This window comes from Hemiscyllium ocellatum, chromosome 10, assembly GCF_020745735.1.
Source record: "Hemiscyllium ocellatum isolate sHemOce1 chromosome 10, sHemOce1.pat.X.cur, whole genome shotgun sequence".
In the NCBI taxonomy this organism is placed as follows: Eukaryota; Metazoa; Chordata; class Chondrichthyes; order Orectolobiformes; family Hemiscylliidae; genus Hemiscyllium; species Hemiscyllium ocellatum.
In genome coordinates, this window is record NC_083410.1 from 85,949,264 (window position 1) to 85,966,562 (window position 17,299).

The 17,299-nt window shown below is 41.9% G+C and overlaps 1 protein-coding gene across 9 annotated transcripts in view; it reads right to left on the reverse strand.

Moving 5' to 3' along the window:
* Positions 1–17,299, reverse strand: part of LOC132819834 (mitogen-activated protein kinase kinase kinase kinase 3) — a 416,845-nt gene that overhangs the window by 22,408 nt on the left and 377,138 nt on the right. For all 9 annotated transcript variants that reach the window (XM_060831692.1, XM_060831690.1, XM_060831689.1 and 6 more), the window contains one exon: positions 8,481–8,598. In XM_060831692.1, the coding sequence (XP_060687675.1) occupies positions 8,481–8,598 (118 nt within the window). The remainder of the gene's footprint in view (positions 1–8,480; positions 8,599–17,299) is intronic.

A 17,299-nucleotide genomic window follows, 5' to 3' on the forward strand; every position in this document is an offset into this window, starting at 1 on the left:
CCTCAATGGCTTACCCCATACCTTTAAACTGTGATCCTGGTTCTGGACTCCCCAGTCATCAGGAAAATCCTTCTGTCGTTTACCCTGTTTAGAGTTGTTATAATTTTATATAAGAACCCCACTCATTCTTCTAAACTCTACTGAACATAGCACTAACTGATCTAGTCTCTCTTCATACATGATTCCTGGGATATGGTCAACCTTCACTGCACTCCCTCCATTGCCAGAACATCCCTTCTCAGAAAAGGAGACCAAAACTCCACACAATACTCCGGTCTGGTTTCACTAAGGACCTGTACAATTGCAGCAAGACATCCCCGCTCCTGCAGTTCAATCCTTTTTCTATGGTGGCTGACATACTGTTTGTTTTCTTTATCACCTGCATGTTTACTTTCAGTATAAACACATCCAGATCTCACAGCACCTTCTCCCTTTGATAATCTATTTCCATTCAAACAATAATCTGCCTTCCTGTTTTTGCTACCTAAGTGGATAACCACAGGTTTATCCACATTATATTTCACCTGCTATGCATTTGCCCATGCACTCAACTTGTCCAAATCACATTGAAGTATCTCTACATCTTCCTCCCAACTCACCCTTCCATGCAACTTTGTATCGCCTGCAAAGTTGGAGATATTACATTTAGTTCCCTCAGCTAAGTCAATATTGTATGTAATTGGGATCTAAGTACTGAATCCTACGGTATCTCACTAGTCACTGGCTGCCACTTGAAAAATGTCCTATTTATTCCTACTCATTTGTTTCTTGCCTTCCAACCAATTATCAATCCATGTCCATACACTACCTCCAATCCCAAATATTGGAAATTTAAATGCTACTCTTTTATGTGGAAGCTTATCAACAGCGTTCTGAAAGACTAAGTAAACCACATCCATTGGCTTCCCCTTATCTAGATGTAGATTATTCGGCCCTGGGGATTTAACAGCCTTTGATCTCATTAAGTTCCCCAACAGCATTGCCCTTCTAATACTCATTTCCTTCAGATCCTCTTCTCACTAGAGTACACGTTTCCCAACATTTTTGGGATGTTATTTAACTTTTGTTAAGATAGAACCAAAGTATGTATTTAATTTGTTTGCCATCTCTTTGTTTCATATTGTGATTTTCTGTTTCTGACTGACAGGGATTTACATTTTACTAAGTGTTCACTAACTGAGTGTTCACTAAGTGTTAGCTGAGTGTTCACCAAACTTTTTCTCTTCACATACCTTTAGAAGCTTTTACAATTAGGTTGTATGTCCCCCCAAGTTTACTCTCATACCACTGTAACATTGTTATATGTGAGAACATAAATGTTTTTGAACAGATTCAAAGTCTACACTTGCATTGAGATCCTTATTCCAGTTAACAGACTCAATAAAACTGACACCACACTGATTATTAGCTCTCCATACTCATACAACCATTCAGACCCGTTTACTTTCAATTAATACATCCATCGTCTGTTTCCTTGTTCCACTACGTTTCAGGCATCCCTTCAGACCATATCAGATGGTAATACATATCTGCATTAAACCACTGCTTTTCCTGATATATAGAAACAACTTTGATATGGGGAAGAGGATACAATTTTAAAGTTTGCAGATGACAACTTTCAAGTACAATGAGGATGACTGTGACAGACACAAAAAAAAAGACAAGTTGGTAGAATAGATGACATATGAATAAATATAATACAGAGAAGGGATGCACAGGCTAGGAGGGTTAGCAATGGTAAATGCAAGTGTATGTGGATAGGGTAAGGGGTTGGGTCTGGGTGGGAGGGTCTTTGGAGGGACAAAGCAGACTTGATTGGCCAAATGGCCTTTTCTGCAGTGTAGGGATTCTGTGACTATGTGCCAAATGATATACTCTGGTAGAAAGAATGAAGAGAGGCATACTGGATCCTGGACTTTATAATTAAAAGCAAGTAATACAAAAGCAAGGAAGGATTATTTTTCATAAAGGTTTCAATTACAACATTGTATCTAATTCTGGGCACTACATTTTAAGAACGATGGAAGACTTTAGAGAAGGTGCAAGATAGAGGAAAGTAGTTTCAGAGATGTGGATAATATCCTATTTATATCAGTAGACTGATATAATGAAGTTGTTCTTCTTGAGAAGGTAGAGAGGAAGTTTGACATGATGAACAAAATCATGAGGGGTCCAGAGAAATTAGATAGAGAAAAAAAACGCTCTCCTCGACAGTACGATCAGAATACAGAAGACACAGAGTCAAACAGCACATAAACAGATTCTTTGGTCCAAGTCATCCATCCTGACCAGGATTCCAAACCCTACTAGTCCCATTTGCCAGCAATTGGCCCATATCGCTCTAAATTCCTCCTATTCATATACCCATGCAGGTGCCTTTTAAATGTTCAAATTGTACCCACCTCCACTAATTGCTAGTTCCATATGCGTCCCACCCTCTGCATGAAAACGTTGCCCCATATCTGCAAATTTACAAAATCCCCTGCATTCACATCCAAACCATTTATATAAATGATAAAAAGCAGTGGACCCAACACTGATCCTCATGACATACTGCCGGTCACAGGCCTTCAGTTAAAAAAAACCCTCTACCACCAATCTCTGTCTCCTACCTTCAAGTTAATTGTCTCCAATTGGCTAGCTCCCCCGGATTCCATGTGGTCTAACCTTGCTGTCCAGTCTATGTGGAACCTTGTTGAAAGTCAACACAGACGTCAGTCAAAAGGTTCCAGACCAAAAGTATTTCGTTAAAACTGTGAAAGGGTTAGCTGAAGCTGAGAAAGTATAAGCTCAGTGGCATGAAGACCCCAGGTTCAGACTGTCAGATTGTTGAGACTGGATATTTAAATCACAGTGAAACAAAGCCCTAAATATGTGAACAGGCAGGAATTTCTCTCTTATATGAGAACTTTAAAAAGTGTGTTTTAAGATTATCGGTATTGTATTTTGTTTAAAATCTTTAATCTATGTAAATAGTTTGGTTTATTCTATCTTATCTTCATTCCTTTAGTGCTATGAATTGCTAAACCTAGAGCTGCAGCTTTTCATCTTTATGTTTCAGTGAAAGGCCAAACTAAGAAACAACAGAGTATGATCTATCAAGCCAGCTTTCAGTCTGGGGTCTGACTTGTCCAGTAATAACATCAGCTGGGATTACAACACAGTGGCAATGGTCTACACTGAATACAATATGCTCTGAAAAACCCTGCCAGAGTTCCTTAGACAGCACCTTCCAAACCCACGATCGCTTCCATCGAGAAGGACAAGGGCAGCAGATACACGGGAACATCACCCTCTGCAAGTTCATCTCCAAGTCACTCACTGTCCTGACTTGGAAATATATCATTCCTTCAGTGTCACTGAGACAACATTCTGAAATTCCCTTTCTAATAACATTGTGTATTACCTACTGCAATGGTTCAAGACAGCAGCTCACCATCATCTTCTCAAGAAGCAGCTACGCATGGGTAATAAATGCTGAGTTTTCCTGCCACTTGCTTGTCCAGTAACTGAATGAAAACAACTCCTTGGGGTTTAAGTAGCATCTGGTGAATCCAACCACTTTCCTTGTGGCCTTGGTTTTTCCTCCTCAGTTTTAACTGAGTGGAGAGACTAACGAGGTGGACCATAAGAAGGTTTGGTGCTGTGTCAATCCCAAACTCATTCCACTGGCATACTCTCCCCACAGTTCGGTAGCTGAAGTATTTGTCTGAATGCTTTGACAAATAAAAGATTCAAGAGTCTCTGAGCCAACCACTCCCCAAGCATTCCATTCATTTCATTTGCATTGTCTCCTGAACATAAGACCAGCTCGTCACCATCTGAGAACTACTCCACTGGAACAAATCCTCAAATCAAATGTGGCGAGCTCGCCCCAATAACTATAACACCAACCTACTCACTCAGCTCCCTCAATATGAGAAGCTATGGTGGCAATGTCACTGGACTGGTCATCCAGAAGTAAGGCTTTGGCTTTGAATCTAGAATAAACAGTAACTGTATAACTACTGGGTAATCTGTCTTAAAAAAAGAGACCTGTTTCACCGATGCCCCCAGGGTCAGAAATCTGCCATCCTGGCCCAGTCTGACTCCTCATACACAGCAATGCAGCTGACCCACATCTGTCCTCCAAGCAATAGATGCTTGCCCAACCAGTGACATCTATACCCAACGCATGAACAATAACCTATTCCAAAAGTGGGAAACGTGTCTTCCTGCAGTACATGTGGTGTCCAACATCAAACCTTGCAAGGAAATGAAACTAAGCCTTGGTTACCAAGTCAACAAAGTTATCCTCACAACAATGACATCACATCCACAATAATTAGTTTAAATGGTTACTGTACAGACATGCTCCCAGTTGGGCTGTTTCTGGTTGGATGGTTGCCCAGTTTTGAGTTACCAGATCTGTTCTGAATATAGCTAGTTTTTTCAAAAACTTTTGTGGGATGTGTATGTCGCTGGCTGGCCAGCATTTATTGCCTGTTCCTAGTTGCCCTTGAGAAGGTGGTGGTGAGCTTCCTTCTTGGACTGCTGCAGGTTGACACACAATGCCATTATGGAGAGAATTCCAGGAATTTGACCCAGTGACAGTCAAGGAATGATGATATATTTCAAAGTCAGGATGGTGAGTGGTTTGGAGGGGAACAAGGAGGTGGGGGTAATTCCATGTATCTGCTGCCCTTGTTCTTCTAAATGGAAATGGTCATGGGTTTGGAAGGTGCTATCTGACCTCACCTCTGGAATTCAGCTCTTTTGTCCATGTTTGAAACAAGGCTGTAATGAGATCAGGAGCTGAGTGGCCCTGAAGGAACCCAAACTGGGCATCACTGAGCAGGTTATTGCTGAGCAGGCGCTGCTTGATAGCACTACTGATGACACCTTCCATCACTTTATTGATGATTGACAGTGGGGCGGTAATTGGTTGGGTTCGATTTGTTCTGCTTTTTACATACGTTCAAGAAGCAGCTGGATGAATACATGAATAGGGAGGAAGTAGGGGGATACGGATCCGACAAGTGAAGACAGTTTTACAGTGGAAGGGCGAATTATGGCAGCATAGGCTTGGAGGGCCAAAGGACCTGTGCCTGTGCTGTACTGTTTGTTTTTCTTTAGCATATTTGGGCAATTTTCCACATTGTGTTCAATACTATTGCTGGAATGTTGCCTGAACCCACAGCGTTTGCAGTATCCAGTGCCTCCAACTGTTTCTTGGTATCATGTTGAGTGAATCAAACTGGCTGAAGACTGGTATCTGTAATACTGGGGACCACTGGAAGAGGTTGAGATAGATCATTCTTTCTGCACTTGTGGCTGAAGATTGCTGCAAAAGCTTCAGGCTTATCTTTTACACTGATGTGCTCTTCTTTTCCATCACTGAGGAGAGGATATTTGTGCAGCTTCCTCCTCTAGTTTGTGTTTAATTGTCCACCACCATTCACGACTGGATGTGGAAGGACTGTAGAGCTAAGACCTTATTGATTGATTGTGGGATCATTTAGCTCTGTCTATCACTTGCTGCTTATGCTGTTTGGCATGCAAGTAGCTTGGCACAGTGATAGCACAAGATCGCACAAGGGAGGTTATACCTCAATGTGAATACAAGCTTTCCTCTCCACAATAGACATTCTTACTGGTACTATCATCAACAGATGCATATGCAACTAGTGGGTTGGGAAGGTCCTTCTTGTCAGGTCCTTCATCATCTAGCACAGGCTCCCCAAAGTGGCACATGGGTCCTTTACAACTTGGCCAGTTTGGTCACTAATGACGATACCGAGCTTTGTTAAATTTTAAATGTTTTGAGGGCTCCCATTTCTGCTGCCCTTTCAGACAGCGAGTTCTAAACACCCACCACCCTCAGAGGGAAAAAAAAACTTTCTTCAAATCCCCTCAATTCCTGCTCTTTAAAACCACATCCCTGGTAACTGACCCCTCTGTCAATGGATAGACCCCACCGTCTACCCTGTCTATGCCCCTCAACTTTGTGGACTTCAATCAGATCTCTATTCAAAAAGGAAAACCCCCATTCTCTTGTGTCTCTGCCTGTGCATGGGCAGGTGCACTTCTGTGCTTGGGCGGACACGCAGGTAGGCTGTGCTTTTTTTAAAAATTCAAACAGGTTTTAAAAGTTTTAAATTAATTAGCAAAACAATCAAAGGATCTAGATGTAGGTTTGCTTGCTGAGGTCAACGAGCAAACACACCCAGAACCTCAACCTGAGCTACGTATTTTCTCAAAACTCGCTAAAAATCAAAGGTAACATAAGGAAATGATTATTTTTATGCAAAAACAATTTGGAATTTACTGTCTGGAAGAGGGTTAAAAGCACATTCATTAGTGCTTTATAAAAGAGAACTAAGTAGATCCAGGAAGGTGAACATTACCAAGGCTACTGGCAAACAGCTCTTTCAGACAGTTAGCATTAATAACTTACATGGGAGCCAAGAAGAAGGGAAGATGGGTAATCTAATGTTTTAGTGGGATTTCTCTCTTAATTCTTCCATGGAATATGGATATTGCCAGCATCTGTTGTCTATCATTAATAATCATTGAATTATGTGGCCCACTAAGCCATTTCAGAATGCAGTTAAGAGCCAACTACAATGTTGAGAGTCTGGATTCACTTATATGCCAAACTGGATAGAACATAGAACATCGAACTATACAGTGCAGGATAGGTCCTTTGACCTTCGATGTTGCGCTGACCTGTGAACTATTCTCAGCTCGTCCACTACACTATCCCATCATCATCCATGTGCTTATCCAAGGATTGCTTAAATCTCCCTAATGTGGCTGAGTTAACTACATTGGCAGGTAGGGTAGTCCACGCCCTTACTATTCTTTGAGTAAAGAACCTGCCTCTGACATTTGTTTTAAATCTATCACCCCTCAATTTATAGTTACGCCCCCTCGTACAACCTGACGTCATCATCCTAGGAAAAAGACTTCCACTGTCTACCCTATCTAATCCTCTGATCATCTTGTATGTCTCTATAAAATCTCCTCTTAGCCGCCATCTTTCCAATGAGAACAGATCCAAGTCTCTCAGCCTTTCCTCATAAGACCTTCCCTCCAGACCAGGAAACATCCTGGTAAATCTCCTCTGCACCTTTTCCAATGCTTCCACATCCTTCCCAAAATATGGCGACCAGAACCATACACAATATACCAAGTGTGGCCGCACTAGCGTTTTGTATAGTCGCAGCATGATATTGCGGCTGCGGAACTCAATCCCTCTATGAATGAAACTTAACACATTGTATGCCTTCTTAACAGCACTATCAACCTGGGTGGCAACTTTCAGAGATCTATGTACATGGACTCCAAGGTCCCTCTGCACATCCACACTACCAAGAATCTTTCCATTGACCCAGTACTCTGCCTTCCTGCTTTTCTTTCCAAAGTACATCACCTCACATTTAGCTGCATGGAACTCCATTTGCCACCTCTCAGCCCAATTCTGCACTTTATCCAAGTCCCCTGCAACCTGTCACATTCTTCCAAACTGTCCACTACTCCACCGACTTTAGTGTCATCTGCAAATTTACTAATCCATCCACCTATGCCTGCATCTAAGTCATTTATAAAAATGACAAACAGCAGTGGTTCCAATGACTCCAGGCTGAATATTTTCCATCAACCCACTCGCTGCCTTCTTTCAGAGAGCCAGTTTCTAAGCCAAACTGCTAAATCACCCTCAATTTCATGCCTCTGCATTTTCTCCAACAGCCTACCATGTGGAACCTTATCAAAGGCTTTACTGAAGTCTACGCCCTACCCTCGTCTATGTGCTTGGTCACCTTCTCAAAAAACTCAATGAAGTTTGTGAGACATGACCTGCCCTTGACGAAACCATGTTGACTATCTGAAATCAACATGTTGCTTGCTAGATTATTACAAATCATTTCTCTTATAATCCTTTCCAAAACTTTTCCTACAACAGAAGTAAGGCTCACTGGTCTATAATTACCTGGGTCATCTCTACTGCCCTTCTTGAACAAGGGTAATGATGAGCATTTATAATAGTGATAATTCTCATAGACATCAATACTGATACAAGTAGTCAATTCCATATCGTATTAATTAAATTTAAATTCAGTTACAGCGAGAATGGGATTGAACCCAAAACATTAGCCTTGGCCTCTTGATTGACATTGACAATACCATAATGCATCATCTCCCTTTCACATGGGTTGAATGAACAGGAGATAGGCTTAACGGAAAAGAGTGAATGTCTTATTTTTATTATTATTGAGTATGTTTACTTGACTGTTTAGGAAAGATCCAATTTTAGCAATGCTAATCACCAAAACATCCTGGAGCATTATTCTAACAACCTTGATTTCAAAATTAAAACAAATTAACACTGAAGCTATTGAATAACTCAACCATGTACATACATTTGCATCTGACTTCAATAGCAGCCAATTTCTGACTGTACCCATTACTCTTCTGAGTATGAAAGAATCTTCTCTTACCTTGGAAGTATTCTGTCAGGAAGTCTATATGCAGGAATAGATACAGGCAATTTTTGCATTTGTCTGGCGTACTCAAAAAGACCCAATAAATTATGAGAGTACAGTTGGGAAGCTTTTCCTAAAATAAAAGTAAAAGAAAAGTACTGTTCAAGCATAGTTTTGACTTAAAAAAAATCAAATATCATCCACTCATTTCCTCAGATGACTAGACATAACTTGATAAGGAATTCTTGGTTTATGTATTTATTTTTGGATTAATTTCATTTACTCACTGACCTTGGTGATTTTCAACGATTATATGGAGGAGTAGGTATATTTTTCATCTTGGTCATTTGGAAGTACAGTTAGATGCAACTGTTCAAAATGCAAGAGTGTTTCCAAAATAGTATAAAGGTAGGGATGTCAGGTCTTTGATGCAGTACAATGAAAACGCAAAGGTACAAGCTCAAATCAGAACGATGTGAGACGTTGAGAGAGGATTGGAAAGGAACTTGGAGGTGATAGATTCCCACGTAGATTCTTGTTAGCAGAGATGCAGTGGATATGATGCCAAGAAAGCCAGGTGTCATCTTAAATTGATCACGTATAAATATAAAAGTTATCATAAGATACATCACTGTGTAGATGCATGCAAAGTGTCCCTGAGATCCAAACAAAGTCCTTAAGGAGCTGAAGTAATCTGAGAGTTGGTCACATCCCACTCAAAAGAATTGGAATAATAAACCTAATGTGATTATTTTACATGACATCTATAATTGGTACACAAAGAAAACTGCCATTGAAATATTCAGGCTGGATTAAACTACAATGTTCCTGAAATGAAAAGCCAGAAACAAATTCCCCACCCCTTACAGTCTCCTAATTATGAACATTTTAAAAATCTATTCCAGCTTGTCAAGATATTTGCACTTCTTCAATTCTGGCCACTCGCTGATTCAGATTTTAGCTGCTCTATTTTTTGTGGCAGTGCAATCAGTGATGCTCTGGAAGGTAGTCATCTACTCTCTTTGCCATCCCACTTATTTACAATGTTTAGTGTAGGAAAATTTCCATCCTGATCTTGTTTGGCCAACATGTGACTCCAGACCAACAACAATGTTAGCCTTACCTGCCCTCTGAAAAAGCTAGCAAGCAACTCAAGCAACTACACCTCCTCCCACCCTGCCCCCTGTAAAAACGCCATCCCATATTCCCAATTCCTTCGTCTCCGCCGCATCTGCTCCCAGGAGGACCAGTTCCAATACCGTACAGCCCAGATGGCCTCCTTCCTCAAGGACCGCAGATTCCCCCCAGACGTGATCGACGATGACCTCCACTGCATCTCCTCCACTTCCCGCTCCTCCGTCCTTGAGCCCCGCCCCTCCAACCGCCACCAAGACAAAACCCCACTGGTTCTCACCTACCACCCCACCAACCTCCGTATACAGCGTATCATCCGCCGTCATTTCTGCCACCTCCAAACGGACCCCACCACCAGGGATATATTTCCCTCCCCTCCCCTATCAGCGTTCCGCAAGGACCACTCCCTTCGTGACTCCCTCGTCAGGTCCCCACCCCCCACCAACCCAATCTCCACTCCCGGCACCTTCCCCTGCAACCGCAGGAAATGTAAAACTTGCACCCACACCTCCTCCTTTACTTCTCTCCAAGGCCCCAAGGCATCCTTCCATATCCGCCACAAATTCACTTGCACCTCCACACACATCATCTATTGCATTCGCTGCACCCAATGTGGCCTCCTCTATATTGGGGAGACGGGCCGCCTACTTGCGGAACGCTTCAGGGAACACCTCTGGGACGCCCGGACCAACCAACCCAACCACCCCGTGGCTCAACACTTTAACTCTCCCTCCCACTCCACCGAGGACATGCAGGTCCTTGGACTCCTCCATCGGCAGAACATAACAACACGACGGTTGGAGAAAGAGCGCCTCATCTTCCGCCTGGGAACCCTCCAACCACAAGGGATGAACTCAGATTTCTCCAGTTTCCTCATTTCCCCTCCCCCCACCTTGTCTCAGTCGGTTCCCTCGAACTCAGCACCGCCCTCCTAACCTGCAATCTTCTTCCTGACCTCTCCACCCCCACCCCACTCCGGCCTATCACCCTCACCTTGACCTCCTTCCACCTATCACATCTCCATCGCCCCTCCCCCAAGTCCCTCCTCCCTACCTTTTATCTTAGCCTGCCTAGCACACTCTCCTCATTCCTGAAGAAGGGCTCTGGCCCAAAACGTCGAATTTCCTGTTCCTTGGATGCTGCCTGACCTGCTGTGCTTTGACCAGCAACACATCTTCAACTCAATTGTATCAACCATTAGAAAGTCTCAAAACAACAATGAAACCCAATAGACTGGCATCAATTAAGGCACTGGAAATGACAACAGCAAACACAGCCCGATTGAACCTGCAAAGTCCCTACTAATTAGGGACTACATTGGGAAAACTGTCTAACAAACTAGTCAAGTAACAGCCTGACTCATGGAATCATACATTATTCACAAGTACATCATAATCCCTGGTATGTCCTGTTCTACCAGCATGACAGATCCAGCTGAACCTACGGCACAGTGGTGTACAGTTAGTAGGGATATGTCTTGGAAGCCCTCAACATTGATTCCAAACACCGTTAAATATCATGGCCTCAGGTCAAACTTGGAGAAGAAAACCTCTTGCTGATTATCACTCACTGTCCAACTTCAGTTGACAAATCTGTACTCCTCCACATTGAATGTCACTTGGACGAAGGATGGAGGACGCACTCTGGGCAGGGACTTCAATGTCCACCACCAGCAAGAGTGGTTCAGCAGCAGCACCACTACTGATCAAGAATCCATTAGCTCAGTTAGCTGGATGGCTGACTTGCAATACAGAATGACGCCAACAAAAGGGTTCAATTCCTACACTGAGGTCCCAACTGAGGTTATCATGAAGATCCCACTTCTTGACATTTCCCCTTGCCTGAGGTGTGGTGATTCTCATATTAGGAGAAAGTGAGGACTGCAGATCCTGAAGAAGGGCTTATGCCCGTAACATCGATTGTCCTGCTCCTTGGGTGCTGCTTGACCTGCTGCACTTTTCCAGCAACACATTTTTCAGCTCTGACTCTCATATTAAACCATCATCAGTAGTTTCTCTCCAGTGACAGAGCAGACCAGATAATGGTGGCTTTACCTTGCAGACTGAGCTAGTAAAGTACTAAATGAGATAGCTGCTTGACTGAAACTGGCATGTGATGAGAGAGAGCAAGCTACAGGAAAAATAAAAACTTGACCTCATCCTCACCAATCTGTCTGCTACAGAAACATCTGTCCATGACAGTATTGACCAGTGTGGCCACTGCAAAGCTCTTGTGGATGCAATGTCCCGCATTCATATTAAGAATACCTTCCATTGTGCTGTGGCACAATCACAATGCTAAATGGAACAGATTTTGAATAAGTCTCGCAAGTAAGGACTGGGCATTAGCCCAATCTATAACCTCATGACCTGGAATATCCTCACTCTAAATCATCAAGCCTGGGGATCAACACTGGATCATAGAAAAGTGCAGGAGGGCATGCCAGCTAGTTTTAGGCAAACCCAAAAATGAGGTATCAACCTGAAGCCATAAAACAGGACCACTTGCATGCTGAACAGCAGAAGCAGCAAGTGACAGACTGAGCTAAGAAGAAATCCTACAACTATCAGATCGGATCTACGCTTTGCAGTATTGTTACATCCAGTCATGAATGGTGGTGGACAATTAAACAAACCACTGGAGGAGGCTGCTCCACATATATCCACATCCCCAATGATGGGGGGGGGGGGGGGGGGCTCAGCATATTAGTGCAAAAGATTTGGAACAATCTTCAGCTTGAAGTGTCAAGTGGATGATCCATCTTCCAAAGGTCCCCAACATCACAGACGCCATCCTTCAGCCAATTCAATTCACTCCATGACATCAAGAAATTGTTAGGAGACACTGCACACTACAAAAGATGTGGGCTCTGACAACATTCTGGCAATATTACTAAAGACTTGTACTCCAGAACTTGCCACACCCTTAGCCAAGATGTTCTAGGACAGCTCAAGTACTGGCAAATACCAGACAATGTAGAAAATTGTCCAGATACGTCCTATATACAGAGAACAGGAGAAATTTAACTTAGCCAATTACTGTCCCATTAGTCTACTCTCAATCATTAGTGTGGAAAGTGTCTTCAACAGTGGTAAAAGGCAGTACCTGCTCAGCAATAATCTGCTCACTTTGGGTTCCAGTTTACATTCTATAAGGGTCACCTGATTCCTGACTTCATAACAGGCTTAATTCAAATGTGGACAAAAAAGACGAATCCTAGAGGTGGTCAGAGTTAGAGCTCTTAAAATCAAGTCTGCATTTGTGGCATCAAGGAGCCCTAACAAATCTTAAATCAAGGGGAGTCATGAGAATAGGGTTTAGTAACTGTCAGAGGTCAGTTAGCTCAGTCCCAGAGCATCGCTGCACCTGTCTTGTCATCTTTATTGGTCTATGCAAAAATACACCAAGGCCCCTTTACTCCTGCATCCCCTTTAGAATTGCACTCATTATTTTGTCTCGTCTTTCAATGCTCTTCCTACCTATGTGCATCACCTTACACTTCTCTGCATTGAAACTAACTTGCCACCGATGTGCCCATTCTATTAACTGGTTTATATCCTTTTGGAAGTCCACACTGTCCTCACAATTTTTCCAAGTTTCACATCATCTGAAAACTTTGAAACTACCACTGCACATCCAGGTCATTAATATATATCAGGAAAAGCAAAGATACCAATACTAATTCCTGGGTAGTAAACTATAAACCTTCCTCCAGCCCAAAAGACATCCATTGACCATGACTCTGTTGCCTAACACTCAGCCAATTTTATATCCATGTTGCTACTGTCCCTTTTATACCATGATCTACAAATTTCGTCACACGTCTGTTGTGTGTCATCATATCAAATGCCTACTAGAAATCCACACGTACCACATCAACATAGCCCTCATCAAGCCCTTCTGTTACCTTTTCAAAACACTCAGCAAATTAAACAAACATGATTTTCTCTTTAGAAATCTAAGCTAGCTCTGCCTCAGCAATCCATCTTTTCCCATGTGATTAATGATTCTCTCTTGAATAATTGCTTCCAGAAGCTTCCCCATCAAAGCTAAATTGATTAGTCTGCAATTGTTGGCAGATTCTTTACAACATTTTTAAAGTAAGGCCATAATGTTCACAATTCTCCAATCTGCGGGCACCTTCCTCAAGTCCAAGCTTGCATGAAAAATTATAGTCAGTGTCCCTGCAACTTTCACTCTCAATTCCTTCAAAATCCTTGTATGCATCTCATCCATTCCTGGTGCCTTGTCAACTTTAAGTGCCAGTCTATCCAACCACAGAATATCATAGAATCATAGAATCCCTACAGCGTGGAAACTGAGCCTACGGCACAAGTCCACACCGACCTCCGAAGAGTAACCTACCAAGAACCAATCCCCTACTACTCTACGTTTACCCCAGACGAATGCACCTAACCTACATGTCCCTGGACACTATGGGCAATTTAGCATGGACAATTCACCTAATCTGCATATCTTTGGGATGTGGGAGGACACCGGAGCACCTGGAGGAAACCCATGTAGACAGAGGGAGAATGTGCAAACTCACACAGATGGTTGTCTGAAGTGGAAATCAAACCTGGGTTCCGGGCACTGTGGGGCAACTGTACTAAACACTGAGCCAAAATGCTGCCCCTAAAGCTTCTTCCTTATGAATATTGAACCACTCTAGTGACAGAGTTTCCTGCTCATGGCCTTAGCAGCATCTCTCTCTTTGGTGAAGATAAATGCAATGTATTAATTTAATACCTCAGTCATGCTCCTGTTGAACATGTAAATCAATTTATTGTCCTTGAATCGGCCCAACATCCCCTTTAACCACTTTCTCACTATTTATATGTCTACAGAAAACTTTCGGACACTGAAAAATGTTAGGTGCGAATCTTTCTCATAATTCCTTTTTGTTTCTCATTTCCTTTTTCATCTCCCCACTAAACCTTCAATATTTCTCTTAGTTCTCAACTGTATTTTCTGTCTTACATTTCTGTCATAAGCATACCTTTTCTTTCTAATATTAATTTCCACCTCCTTTTTTTAAGGGGGTGTTTATGGGGATGTTGCAAGTATTTGGAACAGCATCATTAAGTTGCGATAGATTCAAATGGGTTTTCAGATAAATTATGTTATCCTATATTCTGTTCTCTTCTGTTAGTGTATAAATAAATTCTTGTTTGTTTAAAATCGAGTGGTTGGGCAAGCTGTATCACTCCTGGAATATGCACATTACACCTACTTAAAACAATTAAAAAAAAGTGAGGGTATGGGTTACCTTCTTGAAATGTTTTGAAGTGGTCTTTCCTGGTCCATAACAGCACATTCCCGGCACTTACAATCCACCGTGCAAAAAAGCTGCCTCTTACATTTCCTTTGCCCTGACTTCTTTCACCTTAAATCTATGTCCCCAAGTAACTGACATTTCTACGCTGGGAAGACGACTCTGACCATCCCTTCTACCCATGCCTCTATGGTTTTGTAAACTTCTATTAGGTTTCCCATCATCCTTTGACATTCAAGTGAAAACAAACCAATTTGTCCAATCTTTCCTTATAGCTAATACACTCCAAACTAGGCAACATCCTGATAAACCGTTTCAGTACCCTCTCCGAAGCCTCCACATTCTTCTGGTAGTAAGGTGACCAGACCAAATATGGTTAACTGAAGTTCCATAACAGCTGCAACATACTTTGCCAACTTTTATACTCTACAGCCCAACCAATGAAGGCAAGCATGCCATATGCCTTTGTACCACCTTGTCCACTTGTGTTGCTACTTTCAGCAAAGTGTAGACTTCTACGTCTAGATCCCTCTGCATGTTGATGCTACTAAGGATTCTGCCATTTACTGTATCTATATCTTGACTTTACCTGTATCATCAGCTCTTGGAAGACAGTCCATTGTTCAGCTACTGTTCTCTACCAACTAATTTTTCTTATCCTGGACTGTTACATGTCATTTTCTACCATCATTCTGAACCTTACGATACAATAATTGCTCTCTCCTGAATGTTCGATAACTGGCACTTGATCCACTAGACTCATCTCATTTCCAAGGGCCTAGTCCAATAATGTATTCTTTCTTCTTGTTGGAAATATATTGCTGACAGAAACTCTCCTGCAGACAATCCAAGAACACTTGCCCCTCACTATTCCATAAACTAAAAATTCAGGGTGAATGTTTGGGCCCTGAAAGTCCCCTATTATAACTACTCTATAATGTTTGTATTTCTCTGTAATTCCTCTACAGATTTGACCCTCTACATTCCTTCCACTAATTGGCAGTCTATAGACTATACCTAACAATTTCATGGTACCTTTTTTGTCCTTAGTTCGAGCCAAATTGATTCTGTGCTTGAGCACTCTGAGACATCCTCTTTCTCCAGCATTGCGATGGCCTCCTTAACAAATACTGCTATCCCACCTTCACTGCCTGCTTTTCTATGAATTCTGAATATTGTGTACCCAGAAATACTTAATACTCAGTCGTGTCCTTCATTGAGCCAGGACTCCATTATCGCCAAAATATCAAAATTCCATATGGAAATCTATACCTGTAACACCTCAATCTTATTTATTATTCTGCATGTATGTGAATACATGGTAAATAGTATAGTAAATAAGATTTAAAACTCAATTTGATTTTCCTTACTTTGATTTCACCTGACTAGCTAATGACTATGCAACTGATGGTTGGGTATCTAAGTATTTTATGAACCCTGGACTTCTCCTTTACAATCCTCCCTTGGTTCCAACACCCCTGCCGAACTATTTTAAAGTTTTTAAAAATGTGTTGCTGGAAAAGCGCAGCAGGTCAGGCAGCATCAAAGGAACAGGAGAATCGACATTTCGGACATAAGCCCTTCTTCAGGAATGAGGAAGAAGGGCTGAAGAAGGGCTTATGCCCGAAACGTCGATTCGCCTGTTCTTTTGATGCTGCCTGACCTGCTGCGCTTTTCCAGCAACACATTTTTAAGCTCTGATCTCCAGCATCTGCATTCCTCACTTTCTCCTATTTTAAAGTTTTCCCAACAGCATGAGCAACATGCCCTACAAGGAACAAAGTCCCAGCTCTGTTCAGGTGCAACACATTTGGTTTGTACAGATGCCATCTTCTCTAGAGCCAATCTTAGCATCCCAGGAATCTAGAACCCTCCCTCGTGCATCATCTTTCCATCTTCATATTCATCTGCCTTATGCTCCTATTTCTGTACTCACTTGCTCATTGCAGAGAGTAATCTGGAGATTGATAAAATGATTTTTTTTGATGAAGTAACAGAGATGGTTGTTGAAGGGAATGCAACAAATTTGTTGAAATGCATTTTCAGATGTGTTGGACAAAACACCAAATGAAAGGTTAGTTAACAAAAAGATGTTGCTCATGGAATAGGAAGGAGAATATCAGCTTGGACAAAAAAAATTACACAAGAACAGAAAACAGCACATCATGGTAAATGGTCTTTTTCTAGATCAGTATTAGTTAGATAGACAATGCTTCTCAAAGGTCAGTGCCAGGACCATTACTACTTTCAATAATATGTACATGTAAAATAACTAGACCTATATATATTAAAAATATCAATTGCTGATAATATCAAATGTAGAAATGCTGCCAGTAAGGATGAGATTAATTGCAACGGTACATAGATGGGTTGGCAGAATGGGAAGTTTAAGTGCAGACAGAATTTAATACAGAGGAACCTCTAT